Source organism: Artemia franciscana, chromosome 15 (genome assembly GCF_032884065.1).
Source record: "Artemia franciscana chromosome 15, ASM3288406v1, whole genome shotgun sequence".
Taxonomy (NCBI): domain Eukaryota; kingdom Metazoa; phylum Arthropoda; class Branchiopoda; order Anostraca; family Artemiidae; genus Artemia; species Artemia franciscana.
The window spans coordinates 17420507-17438491 of record NC_088877.1 but is presented as its reverse complement, the minus strand read 5'-3'; the positions used below and the strand labels follow the sequence as shown (position 1 = coordinate 17438491).

General features: G+C 35.8%; 1 protein-coding gene across 4 annotated transcripts in view; it reads left to right on the top strand.

Moving 5' to 3' along the window:
- LOC136036112 (PDZ domain-containing protein 2-like) overlaps positions 1 to 17655 on the top strand; it is a 36208-nt gene extending 18553 nt beyond the window's left edge. For all 4 annotated transcript variants that reach the window (XM_065718126.1, XM_065718125.1, XM_065718127.1 and 1 more), the window contains 2 exons: positions 7820 to 8718; positions 17395 to 17655. In XM_065718126.1, coding sequence (XP_065574198.1) covers positions 7820 to 8718; positions 17395 to 17522 — 1027 coding nt within the window. In that variant the 3' untranslated portion in view covers positions 17523 to 17655. The remainder of the gene's footprint in view (positions 1 to 7819; positions 8719 to 17394) is intronic.
- The last annotated feature ends 330 nt before the right edge of the window (positions 17656 to 17985 follow it).

Here is a 17985-nt window from a genome sequence, read left to right as displayed (position 1 = left end):
AGTTTAATTAAAGAAGAATATCGTTAATACAAGGTTTTGATTTCATCGATAGTATGCTAGGTATTCTTTTTTAAAAGTTCAAAAAAGCAGATTGACAAAACTTTGCGCAAAATGGGCGCCGCTCGTCCTTATTACGGATATTAAATAAAAAAATTATTTTTTTTAGCTGAAAGTAAGGAGCGACATTAAAACGAACAGAGATTACTCCGTATATGAAATGGGTTGTCCCCTCCGCAATCCCCCGCTCTTTACGCTAAAGCTTTTAATTGTTTTAAAAAGTAGAATTGTGGCAAAGAGTCAAACTTTAGCGTAAAGAGCGAGGGATTGCGGAGGGGACAACCCATTTCATATACGGAGTAATTTCTGTCGTTTTAATGTCGCTCCTTACTTTCAGCTAAAAAAATTAGTTTTTATTTAATTTCTGAACGTTTTTGAATTAATGCATGTTTGGTTTTGGCTCTCCGCAGATAAATTATTAAAATGAAATTTGTGTATTAATTCTTTTTTTGGCTAAATGGCTTTCTCTTAGTTTTGATCAGACGATTTTGAGAAATAAGGGGTGGAGAAGGAGGTCTAGTTGCCCTCCAATTTTTCAGTTACTTAAAAAGGCAACTAGAACTTTTAATTTTTAACGAATGTTTTTATTAGTAAAAAATATACGTAACTTAAGAATTAACTTACGTAACAAACTTTCATAATCTTATATTTTTATTATGTATACGAGGGGGTTTGTACCCTCGTTAATGCCTTGCTCTTTACACTAAATCGTAAGTTTTGTCCCAATGCCTTAAGAATGACCCCTGAATTAGAAAGGCCGTAGAATAAATAGTTGAAATTACTTAAAATACTTCAGCATAAAGAGCGAAGTATTTATCTCCTCCTAAATACCTCGCTCTTTATGCTAAAGTATTTTTAGAACCCCTCATATGCGTAATAATCTCTGTTCGATTTAAGTTTCAATGCTACTCCTTCCTTTCATTTGAAAAAACGTTTTCATGTTTATTTTTCATTGTTTTCTTATAGTAATGCTAGAAAATCCTGCGCCCTTTTCATTGAATTTTTCTTCCCCCATGACAGATTCCTCCAAGGAAAGATCCTCCAACATATCCCCTTCCTCTCAGCCCCACCCCGAAACAAAATAAAATCCCCCCTGAAAACGTCTGTACACTTCCCAATAACCATTACTATATGTAAACACTGGTCAAAGTTTGTAACTTGCAGCCCCTCCCCCAGGGATTGTGGGGGAGTAAGTCATCCCCAATGACATAGTTATAATGGTTTTTGACTATGCTGAACAAAATGGCTATCTTGAAATTTTGATCCGTTGACTTTGGGAGAAAAATGAGCGTGGGAGGGGGCCTAGATGCCCTCCAATTTTGTTGGTCACTTAAAAAGGGCACTAGAACTTTTCATTCCCGTTAGAATTTGCCCTCTTACGGCATTCTAGGACCACATGGTCAATACGATGACCCCTGGGGAAAAAAAAAACAAAAAAAAACAAATAAACACGCACCCGTGATTTGTCTTCTGGCAAAAAATACAAAATTCCACATTTTTGTAGATAGGAGCTTGAAACTTCTACAGTAGGGTTCTCTGATACGCTGAATCTGATGATGTCATTTTCGTTAAGATTCTACGACCTTTAGGGGGTGTTTCCCCCTATTTTCTTAAATAATGCAAATTTTCTCAGGCTCGTAACTTTTGATGGGTAAGACTAAACTTGATGAAACTTATATATTTAAAATCAACATTAAAATTCGATTCTTTTGATGTAGCTATTGGTACCAAAAGTCCATTTTTTAGAGTTTTGGTTACTTATTGAGCCGGGTCGCTCCTTACTACAGTTCGTTACCACGAACTGTTTGAAAAACACTTTCTTGCATATCTAGTGATGTCGGTTTGAGTAGCCAGGTGGTATTAGCGACCCCAACTTTATATGATCCCCCCTAGATTTTGAAAAAATACCTTGTTTTAGTATTTTCATTGAAAGTGGTTTTTTTCGCTGAAATAATTGAAAAAAAAAACAAGAAGGCAAATCTGCTCCTTGGAACTTGCTCCTTCTGACTTTCATATGTTCCATAAAACTTGAAAGTCTGCTCATTACTAATTTTTTTCGTAATCATGGAGCACTTGCGACCTCAAGCGAGTATTTAAAGCACTTCTAGAAAAGTATTATGAAAGCATTTGCACTGGGACACCTTTATATTGAAAAGTTCATACATTATATTGAAAGCACTGGGACACCTCTGGACAAAATATATCAACGTTAATGACAAGTATATAAAGAATACTACTTTAAAAAAAATGGCTATTTTTTTACTCAGACCAAAAAGGGTTTACACCACCCTTGTATAATGTATAATCGACAATCCTGATGATCTGACAGCTTAGGGCTTCATCAACCTAAATCTTGCTCTTCACCCCCCCCCCCGCTCTACAAAAAAGATTTTTCATTTATGAAATCTGAATTACTGTTCTTTAGACATAAATAATGATATAAACTGGCTAATAAACGCCGGTTCTGGCAACCTGGCAACCGATGATCCTCATTTTCTCAAGTGTATCTTAAATATTGTTTTTGGGACGTGTTTTACAGCTTGTTATTTATGTACCGACTGGGTATGAAAATCGGTAATTGGCTATTTCTCTTGAGTACCCTTCCTTGGCAAGGATTTACTGAGAATAATTTATGAGTTTAGTGAACGTATGCTGAGTTTATTATTGTATTTCACAAGACTTGTTTAACTAAGGTTTTTCTCTGGTTGTTCAAACATGTGAAATTTTCAGCTGATGTGCGAACAATTTTCAGATGTTCTTAATTTCAAAAAGTAAATATTTCAAAACTAGAAGTGCAAAATTTTAGTGCTATTTAGCAAAGATGTTGCTACATAGATATAGAATAGTTAAAAGAAACAAAGTTCAGGTTTTTTTCCTTTTTTTATTTCAAAAAGAATATATTTCAAAATTAAGACCAAAAAAAGTGTCAATTATTAAAGATGGTAATGGACTTTAAATGACTTCAGAAACTAGTTTCTCCACTTTGGATTGGCGTGATATTTAGCAATAAAAAACACTGATAGGGGAATGTGACATACTTTTTTTGGTTGAATACTTGCAGTTGAACATAGCATTTCCACTGGGCTATGCTTAATTTTATAAGTTAACTTGACTTTTTTTTTCAAGCATCTGGGACAAGGAGTGGGGTATTTAGCCGCTTTTTTTATACTCTGGGAACAGAGGCAAGGATTTAGGCACAATTTTTTCTGTGATTGCGTAGCTTATGGTTCAAGCTGAGTTCAGCGTGACTTCAATATTGTCTGTTAAAATAATTGTTCCTAAAACTTTTGAAATTTAGCCCTCGTTGGCCATTTAATAAATGTAAAAACAGATAATGTTATATTTCGTCAGCCGGTTATCAAAAGGTCGCTTCTCCATAATTGTAAATTTTCAGAAGAGCAAAAAAACCTAAAAACTTTGTTATTTCCCCTTTGATAACCATAAAACAAAAACAGATTGATATGTATTGACTTTACATATAAATCCGTTTTTGTTTTACGGTTGTCTCAGGGGAAATAAAAAAGTTGCGAGGTTTTTTTGCTCTTCTGAAAATTTACAATTATGGAGATACGCCCTTTTGATACCCGGCTGATGATTTCAGGAAATAACTGAAAAGTTATTTTTTAAATGTCAACATGTCCTAGATACCCAAATGATAGTTTGTAATAACGTTTAGTTTCAGTAGTAAAAGGCATATTGAGAGGGTAATTGGGTGTGTCTTTGATCTGTAAAATGCGAATATTATGATATTCGCATCATAAACATCAGTGATATTGTTTGTGAGCTTTATTTGTGGGGGAACCCTTTCTAGTGCTTGATTTGAACGGTTTGAACCGCAAAGTGTCATTGATTTAGGTCTTTGTCCCACATTGAAGAAGAAAGAACAAACGAAAATTATAATATCCCTTATCATTGATTGTCGAAGCGAAACCTGTTTGAACTCATTACAAGAACTGATTTACATTGATTGGCTTTTCAAAATTTATTGTAAATTGAAAATGGGGAAGGGGTATGAGCAATAAAGAATCATACCAGGTTGTCTCGTTAATCTAAAAAGTTCGAGAATCACCAGTCTTAAGCAATAATATTTTAGTTGATTTCAAGGTTTAATATAATTCTCTTTCTTTCTTTTTTCCTCTCTTACACCTTTCCTTATCGCTCTCCCCATTTTCGCCCCTGGCTCTTCCCTTTTTCTGTCTCCGTCTGTTTGTCTCTCTCTCTCACACACACTCTCTGAGTTTCTCTCTCACTCTCCCATTTTTTTTTCAAACAGTTCGTGGTAACGATAGTAAGGAGCGACCCGGCTCAAATAGTAGCCGAAAGTCTAAAAAATGGAATTGTGATGCCAACAGTTACATCAAAAGAACCGCATTTTTATTCTGATTTTAAATGTACAAGTTTCACCAAGTTTAGTCTTACCTATCAAAAGTTACGAGCCTGAGAAAATTTGCCATATCTTAGAAAATAGAGAAAAACACCCTCTAAAAGTCATAGAATCAGATTCAGCGTATCAGAGAACCCTGCCGTAGAGGTGTCAAGTTCCTATCTACAAAAATGTGGACTTTTGTATTTTTTCCCAGAAGACAGATCACGGATGCGTTTTTATTTATTTGTTGTTTTTTTTTGCTTTTTTCCCCAGGGGAGATGGTATCGAACCAGTGGTCCTAGAATGTCGCGAGAGGGCTCATTCTAACGGAAATAAAAAGTTCTAGTGCCCTTTTTAAGTGACCAAAAAATGGAGGCCACCTAGGCCCCCTCCCACGCTCATTTTTTTTCAAAGTCACAAGATCACAATCTTGAGGTAGCCATTTTGTTAATATGCAAATTTAGTTTTAACTATTGATGTGCAGCGAGCCAAAATCAAAACATGCATTAATTCGAAAAGGTTCAAAAATTAAATAAAAAAAACAAGTTTTTTTAACTGCAAGTAAGGAGCGATATCAAAACTTAGAACAAATAGAAATTATTCCGTTTATGAAAGGGGCTGTCCCCTCCTCAACACCCCTTTCTTTACGCTAAAGTTTTTTATTCGTTTAAAAAGTAGAGTTGTGAGAAAGAGTCAAACTTTAGCGTAAAGAGCGGGGTGTTGAGGAGGGGACAGCCCCTTTCATATACGGGATAAGTTCTGTTTGTTTTAAGTTTTAATATCGCTCCTTACTTGCAGTTTAAAAAAAAATACTTTTTTTTTATTTATTCTTCTCTCAAGATCAATCTTAAATCCCAATTCCGAGATTTATTTGAGCCATTTGAGCCATTATTGAGCCAAGAACATTATTTGGGTGACGACCAGTAGGCATATTGTCCCACTTGCCTTGACTTCTACGCTTTGTGTTTTATTTACTATACTTAAAGGCAAAATATAAAATAAATAACATTTCAGAAAAAAAAAAAACTAAGGAACAACTGATTAGTAACACCAACTGGATTCAAAAACGCATTTGAAACATTTGTGGTTTTCATCTTGCGTAGAATGATGACTTTTGGGTGCCTATTAACTTTTGTGGGTATCTTAATACCCTGTAAGTTTTAGAAGAAGTTATTTTTTTGTCACATGTTCTGGTCGCTGATTTGGCTGATTGTCTTGTGCTCCAAGATGGGTGAAACGGCAGTGCATGTTGAACAATTGAAACTACCTTTTCTCACGTACTCCTTTTTCTTTTTTTTTCTTACTCTTACTTTTTAAATTTTCCTTAAGTTTACAGCTTCAGTGACTGAACTTATACGCCCTGTAAAATCAAAACACAGTGTATAGCTTATGTCTTTCACAGTTTTGAGGTATATGCATAATGTAATTTTATACGGGCCACTGAATTGATTGGTGAAGTTCGAAAAGCTCTGGAGCACCTTCTTGATTATTCGCTGGAAAAAATATACTTGCAAAACTTATAGGTGGCCGCAAAATTTTCTTGGGGTAAATACGTGAGCCTGAAAATTAATCGAGAAGGAGGGGGAGTCAAAGGACTGTAAAATCTACTTCAAGAAAAGTGTAACATTCTTTTATATCTCCTGTAATGTAATATCTGTGGATTTTTGCCGTCTAAGTGAGGGTAATTTCTTAGTTTGCTGCCTCTTGTGTATTAAAATCCCTGTGTGCAGTTCCATTACTGAACTCATTTTCCATTATTTTTACGCAAAAATGCCCGCATTTTATACCAGATTCAATCCAAAATTTTCTCTTACTCAACACTTGTTCTCACCTTTTTTCACACTAATTCAATTTTGAAAACTTAGTATACGCGAAATTAATGAAATAGGAGTTTAGATGGGGAGGTGGGTGATGGTGTTGGTGTTGGTGAGTAGATCTCAAAGCAATAGCAAAAAAGTTAGCTTGCAGTACATTATTCGAGATTAAAAAAAATGGACAAAACTATGGAATTTCGGGATATGCCCCTTCAGGTCGGTTGTCACCTGTGCAGAATTCAAAACCAATGACAAAGGAAAATCAGGATTTGTGCAGATTTCTGAGCCGAATTAAAAACCAATGACAAAGAAAAAACAGAATTTTCCACTATTTCGTTAGCTGAAAAAATTCCAGCTACTCATTATCTTTCCATGAAAAAAGTAAGATAATTGTTTACTTGGGGCACTCCTAGTAAATTAGAAAAAAATTGTATGTTTTATTTATTGGTTTTATTTGTTTTATTCATTTATTTTATTTTATTAATTGTATGAACATTTATTGGTAATATATGATGTGCCTGGCATCCCACCTGATTGGTTTAAGATGGGTAAGAAGAGTGGAGGACAGTTCGCCATTCTTTGCTGTGTTCATTTGTTTTAGTTTTATTTTTTTTTAGTTCTGTTTTATATTTATGCTATTGTATTTTTTCTTGCCCTCTCCCTGCTTTCACAGTCATAACTCCGTGCGCGGGGAACATGATGGTGATTTTTTGTGTATATTCAAATTTTTGATTGAATACTTGAACTCAGAACTCTATCAAGCCCTGTTAATAGTTTGAGTTGAAACTAAAAAAAAAATCTTTTTTCTTCCAAGGAAGTTCAAATTTGAATCAAGGAGGAAAAACGAACAAAAAGCTTTTATGGAAGTATTTCTAATCAGAGAAAAAAAAAAAAAATACAAAACATATGCGACACCAGATTCCCTTAATAGTTTTCTGTGTTCTTCTGAGGATCTTTTTCTTCTAAGGAAATTCAAATTTGAATCAAGGAGGAGAAACGAACAAAAAGCTTTTATAGAGGTATTTCTAATCAGAGAAAAAAAAATACAAAACATATGCGGCACCAGATTCCCTTAATAGTTTTCTGTGTTCTGAATCAGAAACCATTGTACGTATTTGCTATTTATAATAATGACCTTCAGTGATTGGGGATCAATAATAATCACAATTGTCGTAATATACAAGCTTGCCTATAATGTTGGATTTATAATTTTTATTTGAACGGGTCCTGAGAAATTTTTTTAATTAAAAAAAAATGCCTCTCCAGTGATTCATAGTGAAACAACCATTTTATAACGTTCAATAATCTTTATTCAATAAAGACGAATAACTCAAAAATATGTGAAATTTTTTGTGACCTTTAATAAAACATTTCCATCTTAGCAGTTACTATAGGTGAGATTGATTGCCGTAACAGCAAAAAACAAGTTTCACGGAGGTATAACTTCAAATAAGCTCAAAAGTATTCGATTGTCATTGTTTTATTATTGTAATAACAGATCATTCATTTCGATTTATTGATCAAATGGAATTTGAAACGATCCAGGAGGTATATTTTTTCTGAATCTCATTTTTATTTTCAGAGACAGCCGACTCCAGCCAGGAGATGAAATCATAAATGTTAACGGGAAACGACTCCGGGGGGTGGAACTCACAGAAGCGAGAACACTCTTGACACCTGCATCAGGCACTGTTGACATTGTAATCTCCAGGGAATCTTTTACAAGTTTAGCCTCTGACGTTGGCTATCAAACTCAGACCCTGGGTCGAATGAAACGATGTGGATATTCGATACGACAGGGGTTTAGACGACATCTCAGTGGTGAAACCCTAGATCTAAATCAAGATAGGAAACCGCAAAAACCCCTTCCTCCCACACCAACGAATCCCATCGTACAATCCATTCGACACAGAAGAATGCTAAAATTTAGTTTTTCAGAAGATACGAATAATGATATATATGAAGCAATAGAAGACAAAACAGCGCAATTCAACCCGGCGTCACAGTTTAAATCAAGCACTCAACGAAGACAATTATCGTTAGATTTGAGCCCGGATGATTCGGTAATGTCCAATACCGTAGCACGGAGCCCTACAAAAGTAGAGCCAACAAAAACTATGCCTTTACTAAATAGTCCTGAGCGATTACAAATAAGCACTCGTCGGTGTGGTGACTATAGTGATATTGAACATGCCACCTCGTTTTGCCAAACATCTAAAAGAGATTTTTACCGTCCTAATCCAACTCGTTCAAAACTAACGGATAATATCCAGTCCTCTTTGACAACTTCATACAGAAGTGACGGTAGAAGAGTGTCAACTTCAAGAGTATTTATAGTCACTTTTAGAAAAGGACCGAAAACTAAAAGCTTGGGTTTCAGTATTGTTGGGGGGCGAGACTCACCTAAAGGACATATGGGCATATTCGTCAAGACTGTTTTCCCAGACGGACAAGCCTCGGAAAATGGTGAACTACAAGAAGGTGAGTTACATTAAAACACAGGGCTGTTTCTAATAAATTCAGTCGTATAAAATCAACGAAAATTTATTGCTATAAAAAAGATAATTTCAGCAATTGTACCTTAACGTTAATATGTTGAGCTAAGAATGATGGCATTGTCTTCAATTCAAGGGAGGGGGGGGGCAAAATGTACATTTCAAAATAAAAGGGGGGGGGGGTAAGTTTGTCGTTTGTTTCTTTTTTCTCAATAAGAATACCAAAAATGTATTTTCCAATGAAAATACCCAAAAAAGGGTGTTTTGAAATTTAGTTGAGGATGCAAAAAATCTAGGAAGAAGTACATGCCCAGGGGCTTCGTTTGGGGGAAGAGGGCAGGGGGTAGTTCCCCCAAAAATTTCGAGAACAAAATTATTATATAGCCCAAACCCCTTGGCCGGAGCCGAGTCCAGGATTCTTTTGTGGGGAAGGGGGGTTTACCCAGGTTTTTTTTTCGGGAGGGGTTACACATAAAATCATAAAAAACGCATAGAAAATTTGTTTATATCCATTTTTGTTAAGTTTTTAAGTCAGACAATTTTTTTTTTGGTGGGGGGGGGGGTTCAAACCCCTCCCTCCTGGATGCAGCCTTGTCCTTGACTATCCGGATATGGACCCCTCTTGTCCCCCAATAAAAATGCTGGAACTACACACCTTTACATGCTCTCCTTGACCCCTGACCATCCCCCCTCCCCAATTGACGCTATTGAATAAGGGTTGATATCATATTGGGATCTTGAATTCAGAAAGCAGTTATCTAGTAAGTGAATAGACACAACAGGGTTAATGATTGGTGCTTGTGTGATAAAACCCCGCCACTCATGTTGTTCATTCATTGAAGCATTATAGATTTTTTTTTTTTTTTTTTTTTTTTTGACAAGACAAAGAGAAGTGACAGAAAAGATGGAAAATATATAATTTGGGCTATATATTTGCACATTAGGGGGATGGGGTAAAGTATTTGGACAAATGTGCACATTTTGTTCCTAGCACATTAGGCATGCAGAACCTCTATACTTTACCCCCGCCCCCTCACACCAGTCTAATGTGCAAATATATAGCCTAAATGTGTTTCTAAAGTATTATATTTGTATCTTACTTTGGTATATTTCATTAAGATGAGCGCCAGAGAAACGTATAAGAAGAATATTAGATAGGGGGTATATCATACAAGTACTCAATAATCATGTGAAAACAATGTGTACAAAAAACTTAGATTTTTGTACAGATTAAGATAATTTTTGTACTCAGATTGTGTTAGATTAAGTTAAAAAATTTAGGCTGAGCTGAACTATTACAATTGCTTACTTACTATTTGCCTCATTCTTTGTATTTTTTTAAGTAATATATTTGGCTAAATTTTGATTAATAATTTGTGTTAAAAGTTCACATTTTTAACCTGACCTTAAAATAGCATTTCGTAAAATGAAGTCTGGTTTACTGTTGACATTGAATTAACTTTACATAATAAATATTTGATTTTTAGGGTAAATAAACTATATTTTCATTTTCGAACGCAAAACAAAAGTTTGATTTAAAAATTATGCCAGACGACAAAAATTCTATATGTGGATTCCCCGTTATTTTTAACATTACCAGTTAAAAGAGGGGTGAAGGATAAGGTATTGGACTTTACATTCCCTACCGGCGGTGTTGATCTCCGTTTATTGTCCCTTCAACCAAGAAGTGTAATGGGAGGCTGGGGGTCAGCCATCATGTGCTTTCACACACCCGTCATGTTAATCCTCCCCGGATTCTTCCAAGTAACCATGTGGAGCTGGGTCGACACTACTGAAGCTTACAGAGTCACACCACTGATTCTCGTTCCAGACCAAGTAATTGGCGACAACAGGACTCGAAACCCCACCCAGAATAAATATTATTATAGGTCTAGCACGCCAACCATTTAGCTTGATTGAATTATCAATTAAGGTCATTTGAAAAGAAAAAATGCCGGATAAATAAGGTAAAATGCTGGATAAATATGCCATACCATTGGTCGAGATTGAATACGTCAATCAGGTTCATTTATTTGGTATTTCAAGACTTTGTAAATCTCTTTCCTAGGTTCGTCAATTTCTTTATGAAACGGCCCAATTTAAAGTATTCCGATATAAGCTGGTAAGGTTAGTTCTTAAGAGGATGGATGGTTTAGTTTTTTAATTGATAGAAAAGTTTTATTTTTCAAAGGATTTCGCCCATTATTACAGCTACATTTTATAAGCAGAGCTGCTGGATGTTATTCCAGCGGCTCTGGAAAAACATCCAGAGCTGCATCCAGAGCAACATCCAGAGCTTCATGTTCCATATACCAGTGAAGTTTAGGGCTTACCATTTTAAATCTGGTCTCAATATACAAAAATAGCAATCTTTGGAAATTTTCTTCAGAGAATATTTTGATTATTTGCTAGGCTCAGCCACTCAACTAGCGTCTCGGGTGCATCTTGTCCCTCCAAAGCCAGGGGCTGATTCAGAGGGACCGTGGGGACCGCGGCCCCCAATATTTAGCTGGTGTCCTCATTTGATTTCTTTCTCTTGTTTTGATCTTCTTTTTAAATAAACTTGCCAATTTGGTCAATTATTGGCGCCCTTGTCGCATTGGACCCCCCCTTAAGATTTGCTCAAGCTCCAGCTTTGTCCAAAGCTGTTTTCTCCGCAAGGTGTCTGAGAATTCAATTGAGGGTATCACTGATCCCTCCCTTCTTTTTTTCTTCTTTTTTTCCCAGGTGTGGGAAACCTTAACCGGTTTTTTATAATCCTAGAAACATAGGGAAACATAATTAGTTGGTTTATTTGTACTAGTTTTATTGATATGTATTAGATTGGCTGTGAATTAAATTTTTTTCCCTTTTAAGCTTCAACTTCGCTCTTTACTTCCCTCGGAAAAACTTAATTATTTTATTAGTTTTATTCTGAGGAAGGCGCTCTGGAGCTAGGTACATATTATACGAATTTTCAAACATTCAGGGACGTGGCTTACTTGCTCTTGACCAACATGCTTCCTATGTTTGAGAAAACATTAGCTCCTTTGACAAATAGATGACAATCCTTGATGTTATATTTTCAAACAGTTTGTGGTAACGAACTGTAGTAAGTAGCAACCCGGCTCAATAGTAAACGAAACTCTAAAAAAGGAATTCCGATGCTAAAAGATACATCAAAAGAATGCTGATTTTAAATATATAAGTTTCATCGAATTTAGTCTTTGTCATCAAAAGTTACGAGCCTGAGAAAATTTGTCTTATTTTGGAAAATGGGGGAAAACACCCCCTAAAAGTCATAAGATCTTAACGAAAATCACACCATCGCATTCAGCGTATGAGAGAACCCTATAGAAAAAAATTTTCAAGGTCAAATCTACAGAAATGTGGAATTTCGTATTTTTTGCCAGAAGACAGATCACGGGTGCGTGTTTATTTGTTTGTTTGTTGTTTTTTTTTCTTTTTCCCAGGGGTAATCGTATCGACCAAGTGGTCCTAGAGTGTTGCAAGAGGGCTCATTCTAACGGAAATGAAAAGTTCTAGTGACCAAAAAAATGGAAGGCACCTAGGCCCCCTCCCACGCTCATTTTTTTCCCAAAGTCAACGGATCAAAATTTTGAGATAGCCATTTTGTTTCGCATAGTCGAAAACCACAGCAACTATGTCTTTGGGGATGACTTACTCCCCCACAGTCCCTGGGGGAGGGGCTGTAAGTTACAAACTTTGACCAATGTTTACATACAGTAATGGTTATTGGGAAGTGTGCCGACGTTTTCAGGGGGATTTTTTTTTGCTTTGGGTGTGGGGTTGAGGGGGGAGGGCTATGTGGGAGTATCTTTCCTTGGAGGAATATTTCATGGGGGAAGAGAAATTCAATGAAAAGGGCGCAGGATTTTCTAGCATTACTATTAAAAAAAGAACAATGAAAATATAAACATGAAAAAGTTTTTTCAATTGAAAGTAAGGACTAGCATTAAAACTTAAATTGAACAGAGATTATTACGCATATGAGGGATTATAAAAATACTGTAGCATAAAGAACGAGGTATTCAGGAGGAGATAAATACTTCGCTCTTTAAGCTAAAGTATTTTTAGTAATTTCAACTATTTATTCAACGACCTTTCTGACTCAGGGGTCATTCTTAAAGAATTGGGATAAAACTTAAGATTGAGTGCGAAGAGCGAGGTATTAACGAGGGGACAAACCCCCTCATATATATATTTAAAAATATAAGAATATAAAAGTTTGTTACGTAAGTTAATTCTTAAGTTACGTATATTTTTTACTAATAAAAACGTTCGTTAAAAATTAAAACTTCTAGTTGCCTTTTTAAGTAACCGAAAAATTGGAGGGCAACTAGGCCTCCTTCCCAACCCCTTATTTCTTAAAATTGTCTGATCAAAACTAAGAGAAAGCCATTTGGCCAAAAAAAGAATTAATATACAAATTAAATTTTAATAATTTATGTACGGAGAGCCAAAATCATACATGCATTAATTCAAAAACGTTCAGAAATTAAATAAAAAAAATAGTTTTTTTCACTGAAAGTAAGGAGCGACATTAAAACTTAAAACTAACAGAAATTACTCCGTATATGAAATGGATTGTCCCCTCCACAATCCCTCGCTCTTTACGCTAAAGTTTGACTCTTTTCCACAATTCTACTTTTTAAAACAATTAAAAACTTTAGCCTTGAACTATTTTTTTATTTAATACCAACAAGGAGGATTCCCGGACTGCGGTAATGTAATTTCAAGCCATACGACATTTAACTTTTTCATCTTCTTTTTTTTGTAAAATAATGGAAACTTGGAAGATTTTCAATTACTGAAGCAGAACTTCGCAACTTAAAGGAACAATGGAATTTCGCATACTGCAATCTTCAATAGTGTAGAGCATTGCTGTAATGGTATGATGCCAAGTTTATTGACATTTTGAGCAGCTTTAATAGATTTTGGAATTATCAGTGTTCTTCTTAAGAGAAACTAATATAATAATTTGGAAACATACACAGGGGGAGAGCTTGAGGTCCGCCCCCCCTAATATCCCAAATTTTCCCGCATTTTTGACCCTTTTTATTTAAACTACTGAATAAAATGATTGACATTATTTAACAATAAAAAAGCCTTCCTGGCCGAATGGGTTGGTGCGCTGGATTCGGGATCCCTTGTCTGAGAGGACACGGGTTCGAATCCCGGTGTACCCAATTCTTCAGTTTGGGACGGGGGTCAGTGGCGTGACTCTGTAAGCTTAGCCAGAGTCGACCCAGCTCTAAATGGGTACCTGGAGAAATCTGGGGAAGGTAAACAGGAAGGGTGTGCGAAAGCACAGGATGGCTGGCCCCCAGCCCCCCATTGCACTTCCTAGCTGAAGGGCCAAGAAACGGAGATCAGCACCGCCGGTACGGACTGTAAAGTCTAGTGCCGTATCCTTTACCCTTTTTTTACCATTATTTAACACCCTCTCCCCCCCCAAAAAAAACAAAACAATCTGCCGTACGTGCCTGTTGTAATTGTATCGGCAGAATGTACTTTGCTTTTTTCCCTCGATAAAGTGACTTTTAGGACGCTAAACGAGACCTACAAAGCTAAGATTTTCTTTAAACCAAACCTGCCTACTGGGAAAGCAGCGAAAAAACAACGTACTTTATTGTGCTGAAGGTGACTACGAATGTCATTACGAGCAAAATAATTCTTATAAATCTTTCGAAAACCTTATTATTTCGAAAGAAATCTCCTTAGGAAAAACTGAACTAACCGGACAGTGTAAAAGGTATTTCCAGGAATGGCCCTAAACATAACAAACGTTTGACCTATTTTAAACTTAATGTGTAGACGTTTCAGCGGCTACTCTACCGATAAAGAACGATATATTTAGAATTGTTCCTAGTTGAAGATGGACTATTCGATCTTACATCTTTTTGCGAAGCAATAATTGACTACCAGTACTAAAAAGTGACGTTTACTTCCCAGGGGCATAATTAGCTGTAGGGCAGGGGAGAAACTGCCCCCAGACCTGAGTCCCCCTCAGCTGAAATTTAGTGTCTTCAAAAGTATTGTCAAAACGAAGATAAACCTTCACAATTCAAGCCTCCACAGAAACAGATCAGTTTTCTTTAGCATACCTTCGCCTATATGGTACTATATGACTCATTTTTCATCTTTCACTGTCATTTTCACCTGACTTGGAAAAGTCGGCCTCTATTTTAACCCCCCCCCCCGCAAGATTTTGATGAAATTACACCCCTGCCATAATATAACATTATCCATTCTGAAACTTCAGTCAAGACCTATCACAAAGTTTCAACCGCCGAAGAATATTGGAAATATGTCTTTAAAATTTATTATAAGGAAATTGTATTACCAGCAGGAATATCTTGCAGTGCAAATATCTCACTCCCTTGCTCCCAAAAGGGCACTTTTCCTGCTCCTTCTGCTTGGTCCACTGATTTGACTGTTTGGAGAAACATAAAATGGCGTCTGGCGGTCCCCTCCCCACCCTGCGTAAAATTAAACTCGAGGAAATGCGTAACGCCATTTTCTGATTCAGACAAGGAAAAATGTTTTGTGTTATTTTTCTAGATTTTTTTTTTTTTAACAAAGGGGGATATATTTCTTATACTGTAGGGATCAATTCTCCCTCTCCACTCTGGCAAGTGCAGAGGCTGGAAGATCTTATTCTAATTTTTGGTTGCTTATCATAAGTGCCAAGGTGTTTTACAAGCGACGAAATTAGAACCAAACCCAAAATAAAAATTTCCGAGTCTGTAGAAAGACCTATGTAAAAATAAAGTCACACGATCTATTACGGAATAGCTTATCTTAATAGACATATTAATATACAAGTAATATTTTATACAAATATAATATAATATACAATTAATAATTAATGTACAAATATTAGAATTTTGGTAGTAATTTCCTTCTTTCTTCTTTGCCTGGTTTTTCAATAAAAAAAACGAAAAAAGATTGACTTGCTAATCGTTTATCGAGCACTGTTTCAATCATGGACTTTATTTCTTAGGACTTGAGGACTTCATAGAGCTTTATCTCTGTTCCAATTAAATTTTTATACCAGTGGACCGAGCTTCGCTCATTGAAGCGAATTTTATGCATATAAACAATGTTTCGGGTACTCCCCTACCTTTGAACCCCTCTCACCCACAGAAATAAAATCACCTCATACCCTGATTCACACAAGACAAAGCTTTTCTGCGTGATTTTTCTACATTTTAGTTTTGTTGATACTCATTTTATACAAATTGAGCTTTCAAATTAAATTTAAAAAAAAAACAAAAAAAAACGCACTTGAATTCGTGGAGGATCTTGACCAGATCATTCTCGTTCATTACTTTTTTTTTTAGTTAGGTTGTTAGTCGACCGCACAACAAAATTGCTTTAATGGTTTGGACTTTGTACTTACAGCTTATGGCTGCTCACGATTCAAGTAATCCATCCACAAAACTAGATCAACATTATCCAGAAAAAGAAAGATTATAGCCCTGTACTTTCGTGTTAGAAACTGTAATTTAATTCCAGTATTTAATTTTTGTGACGTCAATCATCATATTTTTTTTAGCAAACCACGTAACACCCAAAGCGTATGTCAGAAAGTAAAGCCAAGCAACCCCGTCTTTATTACCTGTTGTTGGTATGTTGAATTTTCAGCCAATAAAAATAACGCAAAACGTGATTTGTTCTTTTCTGTGAAAAATTAAAGCGAGTAAAAATAGCGAAGAGTTTTTTAGTCAAACATTTTTACGAATAAACTCTTTTTTTTGTGACAAGACTTTTTTGACCAAAGTTGTCATGTTCGGTAGAAGCATAATTTACTGTGGGGCAGGGGGAAGTGCAGCTGCCCCTCTCATACCGCAGCTTGCCCTCCCCCAGCTGAAATTTAGTTTCTTCAAAAATCTCGTCAAAACTAAGATAATCCTGCATATTTCAAGCAGCCACAGAAACGAGTCAGTTTTCTTTAGTATGGGTTTACCTTTATCCAGGGGAGTAGTTCCAGCATTTTTATTGGGGGGGGAAGGGGTCCATATCTGGATAGTCAAGGGACATGGGCTATATAATAGTTATTTTCTCTGAGTTATTGGGGGGCAACTGCCCCTCCCCCTTGCCCCCTCGAAATGACGCCCTGCCTTTGTCGTACTATATGGCTCATTTTTCAGTTTCCACTGTCATTTTTACTTGATTTTGTAAAATTGGCTTATACTTGCCCCCCTCCATTATTTCACCAAAATTACGCCGCTGATGTTTTGCATAAAATAAAGAAAGATAATGCATTATCTCTTGTCCAACTAAAAAATATGTCCAAATATACCTGGCACCGCGAATTTAGGACAAAAATAAAAATACATATGTTTGCTATGAGTATAAAAAGTAAACTCTTGCTCACCATATTCCAACTCTAAATTTATTTGATTATTTTTCTTTTTAACTTGGCTTACCACAGGACGAGAGCCCCTCTATACTGATCTTCCACAATAGCGGGCACTGTGATATTAAATTAAAGTTCTAACTTTTAGCTCATAAGAAAGAAGTGACTTGACAATATTCAAGTTTATGCTCTGCAAAATCGGGATTTTTTTTTTCAATTTCAGCTTTAAAATTGCATTTCCTCCCTATGTCAATATTCAGTTTTACTTTTGTCTTTAAAAAATTTATTATCTTACAGGCGATGAGATCCTGGGAGTGAACGGGTGCCCTCTAACAGGAATGTCCCACACTGAAGCCATAGCAATGTTTAAGTCAATTAAGACTGGTGATATTGTACTAACGATCTCAAGAAGACCCATAAAGTGAAAATTTGGACTCACTTCCGTTTTGTTAAATCTCTTTGTGCATGGTTGAACATTCCCCGCTGTTTAAATTTTGCTTGCTACTTATGAATTTTCAATGTTATTATATCGTGAGAATGAAACATCTCTTTTGGACACCCATTGTTCAAAAAATTATTCTGATTAGAAATAGAAGCCGCTTTTCTTTTTATTTGTTTGAAGTTCGCAACAGTCGGAATTGTAATCGTTGCCGAATCTTGGATAAGTTGGACTCGGGTTGCATATTCGGTTTTGCACAACGCTCTGCAAACCTATACGTTATAAAAACAATTTTAGGAAATAACTTTTTTGAAAACTTAAATTTAAAAAAAATGTCAAAATATCAAGAATTGAGAGAAGAATAAGATTAAAAAATATTATTCTCTACAGTAGGCTATTCGTGCCTTATCAGACTAAACAAAAAAGTAACTATTCCCAATTAAGACGAG